The sequence below is a fragment of the Ornithodoros turicata genome, chromosome 2 (genome assembly GCF_037126465.1).
Source record: "Ornithodoros turicata isolate Travis chromosome 2, ASM3712646v1, whole genome shotgun sequence".
Taxonomy (NCBI): Eukaryota; Metazoa; Arthropoda; class Arachnida; order Ixodida; family Argasidae; genus Ornithodoros; species Ornithodoros turicata.
Window position 1 is genome coordinate 33541645 of NC_088202.1, and position 14220 is coordinate 33555864.

General features: G+C 43.5%; 1 protein-coding gene across 2 annotated transcripts in view; it reads left to right on the forward strand.

Annotated features, from left to right (window-relative positions):
* LOC135385281 (ribosomal RNA processing protein 1 homolog B-like) overlaps nucleotides 1–14220 on the forward strand; it is a 47947-nt gene that overhangs the window by 12923 nt on the left and 20804 nt on the right. For both annotated transcript variants that reach the window (XM_064614498.1, XM_064614499.1), the window contains exons 4-6: nucleotides 3024–3218; nucleotides 7659–7723; nucleotides 8306–8528. In XM_064614498.1, coding sequence (XP_064470568.1) covers nucleotides 3024–3218; nucleotides 7659–7723; nucleotides 8306–8528 — 483 coding nt within the window. The remainder of the gene's footprint in view (nucleotides 1–3023; nucleotides 3219–7658; nucleotides 7724–8305; nucleotides 8529–14220) is intronic.

Genomic DNA, 14220 nt, shown 5'->3' on the forward strand with positions numbered 1-14220 from the left:
GCGCGTTGCCATGCCACTCGACAGTGGAGTCGGAGTGCAAGGCCGCAACGGCGAGATATGGGCACAGAAAAAAATTTGCTGCGTTCACCCTACCTAAAATAGTGCAACATATTTTTGCAGCTCGATTTAGGGGATACGTTGGCCTTTCAGTATCAGCAAAATTATTTGGATAAGTATTGCAGCGGCTGGGGTATGCCATACCAAACATGGGCAAGTTTCTGCTCTCGCCTTACTTTACTGACATCTCTTTCGACAACGAAATGGGTTAGGATGGTTTCCTATATATTGAACGATAGAGGAAAGATTGCACATTAAAAGCATACTTCATTTACGGATATCTGACCTGGTAGTCGGATCTGGCTGGTATTGCGGATATCTGACCTGCCGTCGAGGAGCTATGAGCGCTTAAAAGCAATTTTTGTCATATCTGCTGACTTTGGCATTTTTTCTTCAGCAGCTCTTTAAAGTGACACCGTTTTTGCTCCATACAGGTATACTAAAGTGCCCATACTTTACGTGTGCTAGCGATGAGGGCTGTGACATGAATGAAATAGCATCAATAAGGCTGCAAAGTTGCGAGAAAAAATCTCGTCGTGAAGACGGCGCCACTTTACCCCCTCTCCATCTGTGGACTGGTTGGTCGTAGGAAGCTCCGGAAACCTGCTTTCATCTTCACTTGAGGCCGTTTCCAACATATATTTTTTTCGCTGAAATCAAACAGTGTCATCGGCGGACCTTGGTCGATTTAAAATGTAATTACCCATGTGTAACGAACACCAATAAGTACTGACCAGGGTTGTGTAGTTGCCACTCCGGGGTTGGAATGATTAGGGAATCATTCCAGATTTATCACAGCCCGGAATGGAATTGGAATGGGATGGCGGAAACTGTCGTAGGAATGAAATGGAATTAGGCATTTTTTTCGCATGCGGAATGGAATGGACTGGTCTGGGTGCCACACGGTCAAGGGCGAAATAACCTTGTCTTTTTGCTTTTTCCATGATGTCAGACTCCTCTATAGCACTGCTGGGCTACCCAGCACGGTTACCGGTCCCTTTTCTTTTATTGATGGAATTAAAGGAATGCAATGGAGTTCCAGGAGTGAGAATTGGCCATACCTTTTCATTCCGAGGAATTGAAAGGAATGGAATGGGTGATCCCATTCCGCAACCCTGGTACTGACCATGTACCCGTATGTACTGACGGATGTGTAGCTTCTTGATCTGTACAGAATTTGGGATTAATACTTGTTTGACTTTTCCTGAATGATATTTCTTATGCTGGTTACATTGCAATGAAACAATCACAGTTAACAAGATTTCAAATGTTTACATACAAGGTGTTCCAGATGACGTGTCATTGGATTATTATAAAAACTACACCACCTACGGTCATGCGGTCAATGGCATTTGTTCTTACTGGGTTTTTGCCACCACCTGATGTGACTGTCGTGTAACGTAAGTTTAGTTATGTAAATTTTTGCGAACCCAAGTTGGAAATTTGCCAAGTAAAGGTCGCTTTTTTACCCCAACAATGTGCAGAGCGTGTCTAATTTACTCAAATTAACGATAATTGACAGGGATATTCAGGAGCAATCCCATCGGAAAAAATAGCCGAACATCGTGCTCTACGGAGCTCCCACAGGATAGCGCACGATGAATTTTTCAGCGCAATCTTTGTCAGTCCGACGAAAGGAGGTTGGAAACCCAGCCCACCCCGGCATCGCAGAAAGAGATAACACAGGCACGGCTTATGGCGTCCGACTTTGGCTGGGATAATGCTTTCCCTCTCCCAATTTTAGGAACTGTTACTTTTTCTACTATGACTGTGTGGGCTGGCTTAGGAACCTCCTTTCGTGGGACTGAGAGCAATTGCGCTCAAAAAGTCATTGCGCATTGTGGTCCGGTGCTCCGAAAAGCATGATGTTCGGCTATTTATTCCGATGGGATACCTCATGAATATCACTGTCAATTATAATGAATTTGGTGAATTCGGCTTGCTCTTCATACTGCTGGGGCAAAAGGTGACCTTTACTTGGCAACTTTCCGAGTTCAGTTCGCAAATATTTACATAATTAAACTTACGATACATGACATTCACATCATGGGGTGGCAAAAACCTAATAAGTACAAATCCCTTTGACTGCATGATTCTAAGTGGCACAGTTTTTTTTATTATAATCCAATGACACGTTTTCTGGTACACCCTGTATAAGGTGCAGTCTATATCATTTTCTCCTTAGCAGTTCAGTAGTATACCTATGCCCGTTAGTCAGAAAATGTACAGTTGGCAACGTTATGACTGTTGCTGTATGGAAATTTCGTATCTGCAAGTTTGTGGGAACTCTCCTGGGTCTTCGCAACCTCCAGTGTTGTAGCTGTCTGCTAAGCCTTTCTCCCAAAGTGTGGTGACCAGAAATGGAAAATGTATATAGAAAGTTGAGTATCCAAGCTCCGCAGTTTGATGGACAGTTATGAAGTCACATCAGCTACGTTCACATTAGAGCACTGGTGTTAGGGCTCCGCTGTACCGGTGTGCACGGCCCATGGACCGTACTGGGTAAAGCCTTCTTTTATGCGGGCCGGGCTCTGGATGCGGCAAGTGCAGTGGCCTACTTCATGGCAACAAGGCCTGCATTGGATCATACACACACACACACGCACACAACAAGTTCTATCTAAAAAAAATTGTTGCAGTTATGGAGGACCAATGATAATGGATTACACATGATATGAAACGATAGTGTGCTAGATAATGACATTTCACGAAAATTGCATCACAACTGCCTCCTTCAGAGATTTGCCATATTTGTGTTGTCCAAATTCGTTTAAGTGGAGTAGACTTGAGCATTTCACAATTTTTGTTGTATGACACATAAATGAAACAATCCCTGTTCCAGATACCCTTTTTGACACTTTGCAGTCCCAGTTAATTTGTTCACTGATTATGCATGCACATTGCACATATAGCAAGTTGTCATGTTTTTTGGTATTCATCTACATTCATCTTCATCTACCTTCTAGCTGGTGCGTCGATTCTTCCGCCAGAGCCTGGTGTTCACTCGCAGGGATGGATGGACAGACGAAAGTATCCAGAGCCTCAATGCTTGTCTCAGCAAGACTGTGTTGCATCCAAGCAGTGAGGACACACCTGTAGGGTTGAAGACACACATTGCCGATATTTTTCTCCAAGAATTGGCTAGGATGCATGGACATGAGGTAATGGCACATGTATCACATTGGCCAGGCCTTTCATTTTTATTCTTCAATCTATAATTGTAGCTTGTATACTACGGCTACCATGGTTATTGTGGAGATAGTTTCTTTTGGACCATAACCATTGAGCTATTTGAGGAGTGTCACAATTTACATCTCAATGGATTTGTTGCACCAGAAACCAGACTTCTGAGTTTGATTATCGAAAACGGAAACCAGATGTCTTTCCCCCCCTAGCATAGCTTTTGTTGCTAGAAAAAACACAATACCCGCGTCATTCAGTTGTCACATAGGCGCCAACCAAAGATATGCAGCTCTTGGCTGTTCATCAAACATTATGGCATTAGTAAGATGGAGTGCAGCACACCTGTGGTGTTCTCAAACGTTTTGTGACTCTTTTCTACGGGTGTGCAACTATTGAAATTTTCAAATACGCATATCTGCAAAACTGTCCTTCGAATATTGAATATCACATCCTAGGATACACGCTTGTAAGAGTTAAATAAGTTATGGATTAATTAACTTAAGAGTTAATTAAGTTAATTAAGCTCCGAAAACGAGCATCATCACAGTTGCATTCTGTTGGTCCTTAGAACAATGCCCCAAGTGCTAAAAGGAATATGTATTAATATATTGGCTTAGCATAGGGCACATATGCTTATATGCACAGGTACGGTAAAATTATTTTTACAATGAAACAATGTGCTGTTCTCATGAGGCAAGCTGAAAACTGTAGAAACAACTTCCACTTCAAAAATATTTTATGAACAGTAAACACCTGTGTCGGCATTTAAGTGCTGGTGAAACAGAGAGAATGGAAGTAAAAGACAACGACATTTATTTATAATACTTCTGGCGGTTGCCCAGAATGTGGCGTGGTTTGGCGATGAACACATCTCAGAAGGAATATGAAGGTGGCAAGTCCTCTCTTCTTGCACCGAGAATGCCTTCCGCATTTGTCTTGTAGGCGAGAAATTGCATGCTTTCACTGTGCGCTCACGCATCACGTCACGAGTGAGACCATCGCTCCTGACGGTAATGCATAGTTTGGAACAGCCTCATTCATTAGCGCAGTAAAACCGCGATCCTCGATGCTGTTGTGTGGCTCTGCTCACCATGCGTGATTGTTTCTGCGGCGTTCGTGTTCAGCATTTCTTTGATTTCATGGCGCAAATCTGCGTGCTTGCCTAGAAAATTTGTCGGACCGACGCATGCAAGACGCGAGCAAAATCGCTGCATGCGGGTTGGGCTTGAGGCTATATGTGTCTTGCTATCATCTGTAACAACAGTTTCAAATGACCTTGCAGCGTAACTGTCGTCATAGCTGGCGCATTTTAGCATACGATCGCGCAGGCAGATATCATCACCTCCCACACCTGGATTATCGCCGTCATCGCACGTGACCATGATTCTATTATACAGGGTGTCTTTTTTCAGGCATTTTTTTTTAGGCGACACAGATTTTTCATAAAAAAACTAAGGGCTATAGACAAGCTGTTTTCACTTCTATCATCTCTGGGCCGGTGGACATTCTTGGCCATATGTTGCTCGACCGTCAAATGAGTAATTACCTAAAAATCGTTAATTAACCTTTTTAATTATAAAAGCTACGAAGTTGTCCCAATGAGAACATCTGTTCCTTTCAGTGACCTGATATCGTAACCGTTTTCAGAACAAAAATCTGTTCGGTAGATCGTCCGCAAAAAAATCGTGAAGGAACACCTTTTTTTTTCTTTTTTTTGTTCATTGCGCATCTTCGGAGACACATCTTTCCTTTGCCCCCAGTGTGAGAGGGTGAAAGAGCACACTGTTGCCTCTTGCGTCCTGGAAAAAGATTAACAGAAAATGCGACACAAGATGAGGGCAGTTCCGACAGCGTCACCCGATACATGTGTTTTTGTTTTGTTTCCGCAAGTTAAAGCTCGTCTTCGACCCATGAAGCTCCTTCATCATCTCACGTTGGAGGTGAAGGAGAGACACGTGTCCGAAGATGTGCAATGAACAAAATTAGGGATGTGCCAACCGAATCCACGAATCCTAAGCAGGGCATTCGAGATTCGGGAACCCGAATCCCAGTGCCCAAAACGGCGAATCGAATCTTTCGAATTCATGAACCATGATTCTTTGTTTCTTTTCCAAATTTGTGCCTCCGGAGTGCCTCATTGACCGACGAGTGTTTTCTTGTTTGTTTGTTTACGTTGCTCTGGACTGAAAGAGTTTAGGCAGGAACTGTTACATTAAAAGTGTAAAAGTAACGTGGTTTTGCTTTTGACTGTTGCTTAGTTTTATGGAAATAATTCAGACTCGAGAATCTATGTGTTTCTTGTAGTTGATGAACAACACGTTACATAAATAACGTTTACGAATAACTGTATTTTCTTCAGAAACTGAACTATTATTTAATTTGTTTTTCATTAATCAAATGTATCATATTCTGCTTCAAAACATTTTTCAGTAGAAGATTTTTTTTCTGGCTTTTTAAGCTCTTTTTAAAGAAAGGATTTGAAAGATTCAAGATTCGTGGATTTTCAGAACCTCCCTTGGATTCGGAAAATTCTGGATTCGTCCCATCCCTTAACAAAATAAAGAAAAAAAGTGGTGTTCCTTCACAAATTTTTTGCGGGCGATCTACCGAACCGATTTTTGTTCTGAAAACAGTCTTGATATCAGGTCACCGAAAGGAACAGGTGTTCTCATTGAGACAACTTCATAGCTTTTAAGATTAAAAAGTGAATTAACGAGTTTTAGGTAGTTAGTCATTTGACGGTTGAGCAACATATGGCCAAGAATGTCCGCCGGCCCAGAGATGATAGAAGTGAAAACAGCATGTCTATAGCCCTTATAGTTTTTTTATGAAAAATCTATCGCCTAAAAAAAGACACCCTGTATATCGCTGACTACCACAAATGGAAACTGGAAAAATGTGTTTGAGACGCGGGTTTTGGCTGTGCACGCGTGGGACAGTTATCAGTGGTGCCCAGCTCAACGCCAACAAAATTCGATATTTAACCGGAATTTCACCGAATTCTAGGCCTCACACGAAGGTTCACAGTTTGTTGGCAATCCACTAACGCCATTACTGTGCTGACGATGAATAAAGCATACTGCAGTTTTGTGTTTGGCTGGGCAGAACTTCACAATAGCAGGTGTAGAAATGCACAACTGCGTTCTAGTTTTGGTTTCGGTACTAGTTCGGTATAGCGACGCACTCGCGGGTGAGCGTACCTCCGAAGCTCTGCATGTTGATTTACAGCTGCTCTACATGTTCGTCGCTGTTAGTGCAGCGTACAAATTCTAACGAGCTGCTCACACCCCCTTGTAATAAGCTGCTATGATATTCGAAAAACTGGAATATTCGAACTTTTACAAGTACAGTGAAACCTCGTTAATACGTACCCGCTTAAGCCGTAATTCCGCTTCAGCAGTAGTTGCGCTGAATCCCCGTCGCGACTCCCATTGAAGCCAATGTATTTGCTACCCGCTTAAGCTGTAGCTGCTCGCAGCCTCAATATCGGTTAATGCATACTTTTCGTCCTGAAATAGACCGTGCAGAACAAAAAAACTAGCTCGTCCCCTACCAGCAACAAAGATTTGGAAGCACGTGGCTCCTCCAGAGATGGGGCGACGCCAATACGTCACTCCTGCGAGGAGGAGAGGTCATTCTCCCGCAGAGTGGAGAGGACAAGTAGGCTCCGAACCTCCTCCCCCCCCTATAGTTTCGTTTCTCACTTCTTTGTCACCTGTGTTGGCTTGTGGGACAGCTCCATGATGCCACAGTGTCCTGAACAGCAAGGACTAACTGGACATCATCCATACCATCGATCAGTTTGCCAGAAAACGGGGACTTCTTGAACAGCTCGCCAGTAACGTTGGTGGATTTGAAGCCGCAAGGTCGCCTTGGTACGAAGCGAAAATAACGGACTATCTTGTTGCAAAGTGAATAAACGGCGATACCTATCCTCATTTTGTCGACCATGTTCCTTTTTTCTTCCTTTAGACAGGTACGTGGACTTGTATTTTGAGTTTTCGGTTAAGCCGTACTACCGCTTAGTACGTAGTTTTTTCGCGTCCCCTCAAGGTACGCATTAACGAGGTTTCACTGTATTTGCAAACTTCGAATATAGGATTTTTAAATATTAGTACGAATCGAATATTGCAAATATTTGATTCAAATTCAAATAACTTTTTTCCAAAACACAGTCTTGTGCAGCTAGCATGTTGTGCTGGACTCTGTGGTGTGGTTCTCTCTCTTACTTCCCCTCGAACTCTTTGAGAAATTGTAGTTCAGCTCAGTGTAGTATTTCATTGTACAGCGCACTATGGCAGCTCAACTTCTGCTTCAGGGATGCGAGATAAACTTGTTGCCATAATGCGGAAACTTTAGTGTTAGTGAATACTGGTTCTATGCTGATGAATGCTGATTGCATTCAAACTCTATTCCAGCTGACAGCAGTGCAATCAATGCTATTTCTTGAGCCTTTCTTCGAGATTCTAGTTAAAACACCAAGGTGAGTAATTGGCTGCACAGCTAAAGACCATGCTTTATTAAACGAAAAGTTCTCTAACACATCGCTAAATAGTGCTATGAGGCATCTTCACTGTCCTTTAGAGTGTCCTAAATGCATCGAGATATTTTGACCTAACAGCACTGTTCAGGAAACAGTCATGTACTTGGTGTTCCCCCATTTTATGTGCCCAAACATTGCTTTATTTTAACCCACATACCATGTTTGCATGATTCTGACACACGCTTTTTTCATTCAGAATATGCACTCAAAATCACACGTGTGTTAGTCCTTTCCAAAAAACAGAAATTTGTAGAAAAATGTTACGTGCTCAGTGAAGTAGTGGCTGGCGCATTGCTGTAGACACAACTCCCTTGCGACTATCACATTATCACATTGTTTTATTGTTTCACTTCAGAGAGAGAGAGCACAAAAGAGCATTGACTGCTGTGCACCCGTGCATGCCCTGGCAATTTTAACATTTTGGAGCTGCTGCTATAGGAGCTAAGCCATCATTTCTAAAGAAAAGACAATGATGTTTTTAGTGTATGCATTTTGGTACAGCTCAAACTTTTGCTTTAACAGCGTGGTCCTGAGGAGATCGGTGCGGGATAACATCTTCCACTTGATAATTGACCTGGATCCAGGAACTTCAGGACAAGCAGCAAGTGTGGCATCTGATGAGGATGAGGAGGAACTGGTAGAGGATACAAAGCAGGGAATGAACAGTGACAGCGAAGAAGAACATTACGAGGATGGCAAACTTATGGGGAATGACGAGACAAGCGTGGACCTTCCTGCAGTTCCTGTAAGTCATCAGGTTCCATTCTTCTCTGAGGTCTGCATACCTGAATTTACCCCACAAATGATGAAAAGGCGGCTTCCCTTAACACCCCCCCTCAGTGGCGCTATGTTTTTAGGTAAAAAATGTGTGTCTTATACGTGAGTAAGTGCGGTAGTTTTCTATGGACAGAAAGTCTTCACTGCAGTGATATAAAATGGGAAGCTGTTATTGATGCGAAAGCATCGATAGTACTATCGCGGTCGCGCACCATCCTTTTTGGTCAGGAAGCTCCACTCGAATATAATAGACAAGTTCACTTAGGGACAGTTGTCCCCGCATGGGGGCGATCGCATTGTTCGATGGGAGACACCTTCGTGGAGCAGATGACGTTTCCGCAGCACTGCGTATGTTCAGGGAAGGTCCGATCAGTTTTTTTCTTAATGTTTGTTCCATGTTCAGAGCAGAAACAATTAGTTCTCGAACTGGCCCATAATTTGGGTCAGCACATTCAGTTCAGTGAATGTAAATGTAAATTTACAGATTTGCTGCATAGATTGCAACTATCAATGTTGTCTTTTTCTGACATGCAGAATTTTAATTTTTCTCTCACTCATGGCTCTCGATGAAGGTGGAGAAACATATGAGTGCATTGTGTTGCACAGTCATGCAAATCATGGATGTATTTTAAGTTAATGGTGCTTTCCAAAGTTACTGCGTGAGGGCAAACTTTCCAAACGTGTGATTTTCTTGTCTTCCTCATAGCAGTTTGTTGTAACTTGAACAGAGATAAAATTACGAGGTTATTTTATTTCGGTGCAGACAGGTACAACTTCACGAGAAGTAGCACTGACAGCGTTGCGAAAAGCCACTGCCACGGTCGCTGAGACGTGCGTGCCAAATATCCACGCGCGAAAACGTGGGTGTGCAAATTATACATGATTTTTGTTTTCTTGTCATTTTTAGTGCTAAACTAGAGGTGCGCAAATTATGCGATGGCACAAAATATTCAAGTAGAAACGGTATGTCGAAGGATCGTGTGTACCTTGGAGCAGTTAGAAGTGTGCAATACTTCTCCTGAGACACTGCACGTCGTAGTAATCATCCACATCGCGCCAATCACGTCCTTCGACCGAATCGGACTTCCATGAAATTCACGCAAAGCGCTGCAAAATTTTCAATGAGATAAGAGATTTCATGAAATTCCATGCCAAACTATGTATTCCGCGATGAATTCCAGATCTCGTGAAATTTCACGGAATCGCGGAACACCGCGGGCCTTAATTATATTGTTGTAGATAGCCTCGGTTTGTTGTCAGATCAGTTCCAGAATGTTGCACTAAACAAAACTGTTTAAAATGATGGAATGGAGCTTTATTTCGGAGCAGCCACTGTTATCGTAGCTCAGAAGGAAGTTTTTGGGATTGCCCATAAGCTACCTTTACAACGTGGTAGTATCTGGTGACAAATAAATAAGAACTGGGAAGAGATAAGCAGGGGGGAAAGGCAGAAGACTTCTTGAGACAGCCTTTTGCTTGAAATTCGGGATGAAGACAAGGAAGCAGTATTTTTTAGCACTATACACATCCATGAATGAGCTCTAGAGTCATGTAGTTTATGCTCTGCAGTAACGTGACGCATTGCAGAAACAAGGTGTCAAAAAAGAAAAAAGAAGAAACCCATACGAGGATAAACTGACACCTCTTGCCTGCCATGTGAGGTAGGCGTGGAAGAATTGCTAAACTGAAAGAGAGTTTAGTTTCAGCTTAAATGTAAAAAGAGGGGAGTAATTACACTTGTCACCCAATGAATTCTGCTACTCACATATTTGTGAGAACTGATGTTCTGAGGCTGGAACAACATAGAAGGGACAATCACATACAAGGCCATCACATACATATTTGTGAGTTTGCTACTCACATAATGAACCCCATAGAAACGAAAAAGAGAAATGAATAGGTAAAAAAAAACATCATCTTTCCCCCTCCCTGGTTCTGATTCAACAGAAACTAATAGGTGTGAGCGGACTGCATTTACGAAGCCGACTTGGTATTACATCTCTCCCCGCAAGTTGTACCCTAAGACATGTTGATGTATTGACATCATGTTGAAAGATCTGTCTTTTGAAAACATTACGGCTCTTAGTATTCGATGCTACACATCTCACACACTGATCAACTTGGTGGAGCTCAACAAATCACTCTCCTTGCAGTACCCCTCCAATAAAGGCTGTTAGCGGATGTTTTTTGTTTATTCCCTTATACCAAGTCGTCACTGTTTTGTAGACAAAGAAAAAATACTTAATTTCTCATGAAGTACGGCTTCCCTTTCATGAAAAACACAGTCATCAAGAACTGCAGCACGCACAAGTCAGGCGAAGTGGTCTTGGTTTGTGTAGATCATTCTTACATATGAACAGAGTGGAAAGATTGCAATAACCTTCGAGGATATTTAAAAAAGAACCCGTGCTTATGCACGGGCACACGCAACCACCAAAAAAGAAAAAGTGTACACTTCCAAACACCTGCAGAAACATGATGAATGCCAATCTCCAGCAGACACGAAAGTCTCCACCCAAATGTCCGATGCGCCGCCACACTTCGTTGGGGTGCCCTAAGCGAACTTTTTGCCTGAGTTTCCTGACCAGAAAGAGTATGTATTGAGGGACAGTGATACTATCGATAGTCGTATGAGAATCGAACTATTGATAGTAAGAAAATTATCGATAGCACTGTTGATAGTCGACTGTCGATAGTAAGAAGACTATCGATAGTCCATTATAGTAAATCGTTAACTTTGGAACACTATTGATAGTGCTAGCGATAGACAACAATTAATAGTTTTTGAACGCTATCGATAGCGTTATCGATAGACAACAATCCATAGTTTTTACACTATCAATACTACTATTGATAGTCGACTATTGATATTTTTTCGACACTATTGATAGCTTTGAAAAACTATCGATAGTTGATTGCAAACTATCGATATCGATAGTCGTTATTGCATCACTAGAAGCCATCCATAAGTTATGCTATACAGTCATACTCCTTTACAACGACTTTGACTTTGAGAGCGGGCTGTAGTAACACAGTAGGGTGTTGACGGTTGGAGAGCCTAGCACACCTGGGGACTTGTTCACTATCAAAGAAACTTTGATGGGCTGGACTTCTTCTCGAATTCGTTCCATGTCCTTTTCGAACACTTCAACAAGGTGTCTCTTTCGAAGCTGATGCCTGTCCGGCATGGTTTTGCGGCAGGGCAATATTTTCGAACAAAATCCCCTAGAGGACCATTTGCTCTTTCCAGGTTTACTCCGCTGTACGCGAGTGCTTTCACAAACTCGTGGATCACACTTGTGGCTTCCTTCTCTTTTTCGCGTTGACGGTAACTGATATCAAACATGGTCGGTTGATGGTGCCTAGTGTTCTCCGCGGCCAGGAAGGCTTCTCTCAACTTGTTATGGTGAGCGGAGGCCATATGCTCCCGTATTCTGTCGAACGGCTTTCTTTTCGGGTGCTCATTGAACTCCCAGTGACAGTACTTGCAATCCAGCGACTGGCGTTCGTCGTTCGCCACTTTCTTTTTCACCAGCTCCAGAGCTTCATACTCAAGGCACCATGCTTCCAAAGCCTTTTGTTTCCTGCCCATCGCGTCCAACAATCCACGCGGAGATTTTCACGCGAGGTGGTTTACTCCGACCGATCACGATCACAAACAGAGTCACAAAATCGAGCATCGAACGTCAAACACGCACATGTGCACCAGACGCGTCTCGACCGCTCACCCTTCACGTGCTTTCGTCCTTTCGTCTTCGCACCACGTCTTACCACGTGCAATCACGGTTGACCAATCGCAGCGCCTATTTAGTGTTTACATCCGGTGGCGTTGTGCGGTTGCCGCTCGCCGTTCCAAGAAGAGGCTTAACTGGATAGCCGTCTTCAGCTTTTCGTGCTACGTTGTTAGCATACGCCTTCGTAACATACGGTATGTAGCGCACCATGTAGGTAATATATTCGAGAGAATCAGCTCATCGCAGCAACGTAGTCAACATTTGCTACTCCCCGCAGCCAGCCAAAGAAGAGCATTTTCTCATCATTTCAGTTCGTCCGGTGTGCCGGAGGATCCGTCATCATAATTTCTCCGTTTCTATGCCGTTTCCTATGACTTCAAGAGGAATGGCTGAATTTGACATGTCACGAGGTCTGATTTTTTTACCAAATTTCCGGTGGACACTAACTTATGCGATGGTACTTAAGCCACGCAACCCGGATGTTTTCGGGTAGATTCGGGTTAAACCCGAATTTTACAGATTTCGTTCGAGGGGTAAATATCGGGCGGATACGGGTTTAACCCGAAAAAGTCAGGCCCTAAAAATACGTTAAAATAACACCCGTATAGCACCGCTGAATTTGGGGCACGCCATTTGTGTACGGCTGTATCGTTTGTGAGGACGACTGGTGACGCCACTGTCACCTGCGCAGTTTCTGTTTCGATAAGCCTCGGCCGTGCAGCTGTAGCGGAATGCGATGACTGTTAAGCATTCTGTAGATAGGTACCCAAAACATTGTGACTGTGCAACGTGTCGATTATGACTCTTTATGCAACTCCTTCAAATAACGACAATGCATGATTTGGTTGACGTTGACACACATTTATTTTGATGCCAAAAAGTCCGTAAGCTTCTTCTAGACTAGGCTGCTAATTGCGCTCTGGTTACAGTACGTGTGGGGACTATCCAAGTGTTTGAACTGCGCTTCAGGGACATTACAGTTAAACCTCCGTGAACTCTCCATGCAGCGAATTTCTCTATTTAGCTAGCTTTTTCTAATTCTTGTACATCTGTCCCATTGAAGCCCATGTATTTGGGTTTTCCGTACAGCAAAGTGATTTTGTCCACGTTCTCTATGTTACGAAGTTGCATGCGCGCAGAACCCTGCTTCGATTCTCGGAAATGGTGCGACTGCCGAACTTTCTGGAATTCAGGGTGTCCGGGGTGCATCATATCCAGGTCACTTCTTGCGTTTGAGATGCCAGTACAAAGGAGAGATAGGGAGAGGGGGTTGTCGTGGGTTCGGTGACCAACACAACCGGTGTTCGACGAATGAGAGGGAGGAGTTTCCTCCTCTCCTACCCCTCGACGGTTGTCACTTGTTGCCAGTTGCATCCTGTCGGGCGAAGTCGACACCATGGCAAACGTGTTGAAGCGAAAATTGTTGTCGGTAGATGCCAAGATGCAAATTATCAACGCCATTGCCAACGGTGAAAAGAAGAAGGATGTGGCTTCGCGATTCGGAATCCCGGCAAATTCTTTATCAACAATATTGAAATCCAAGGAAAACATCCTCGCAGCCGTTGCAGCGTGGACCAGCACCACGAGGAAGAGATAGAAAGTTCCGCATTATGACGACGTCGACAAGGCAACGTTCACGTGGTTTATGGAAATGCTGTCATTGCGTGTTCCACTCACCGGCATTATCGTGCAATGCCAGGCTGTCAACTTTGCAAACATGCTTGGTTGCGACGATACGCGGCATCGAACCAGGATCAGGAGGGAGCTTTGGCAGCGTTGGCAAGCTATGAACAGTGTGTTACACCGATGTTTTTCAAGACTGTGCAAAAGCAAGTAACGGACTATTTCCATGCCAAATAAATAGCTTTTTCTCTCCCGTAATCGTGGTTTTCGTGCGTTATATGCCCGCGGCTTTCAGGCAACTAA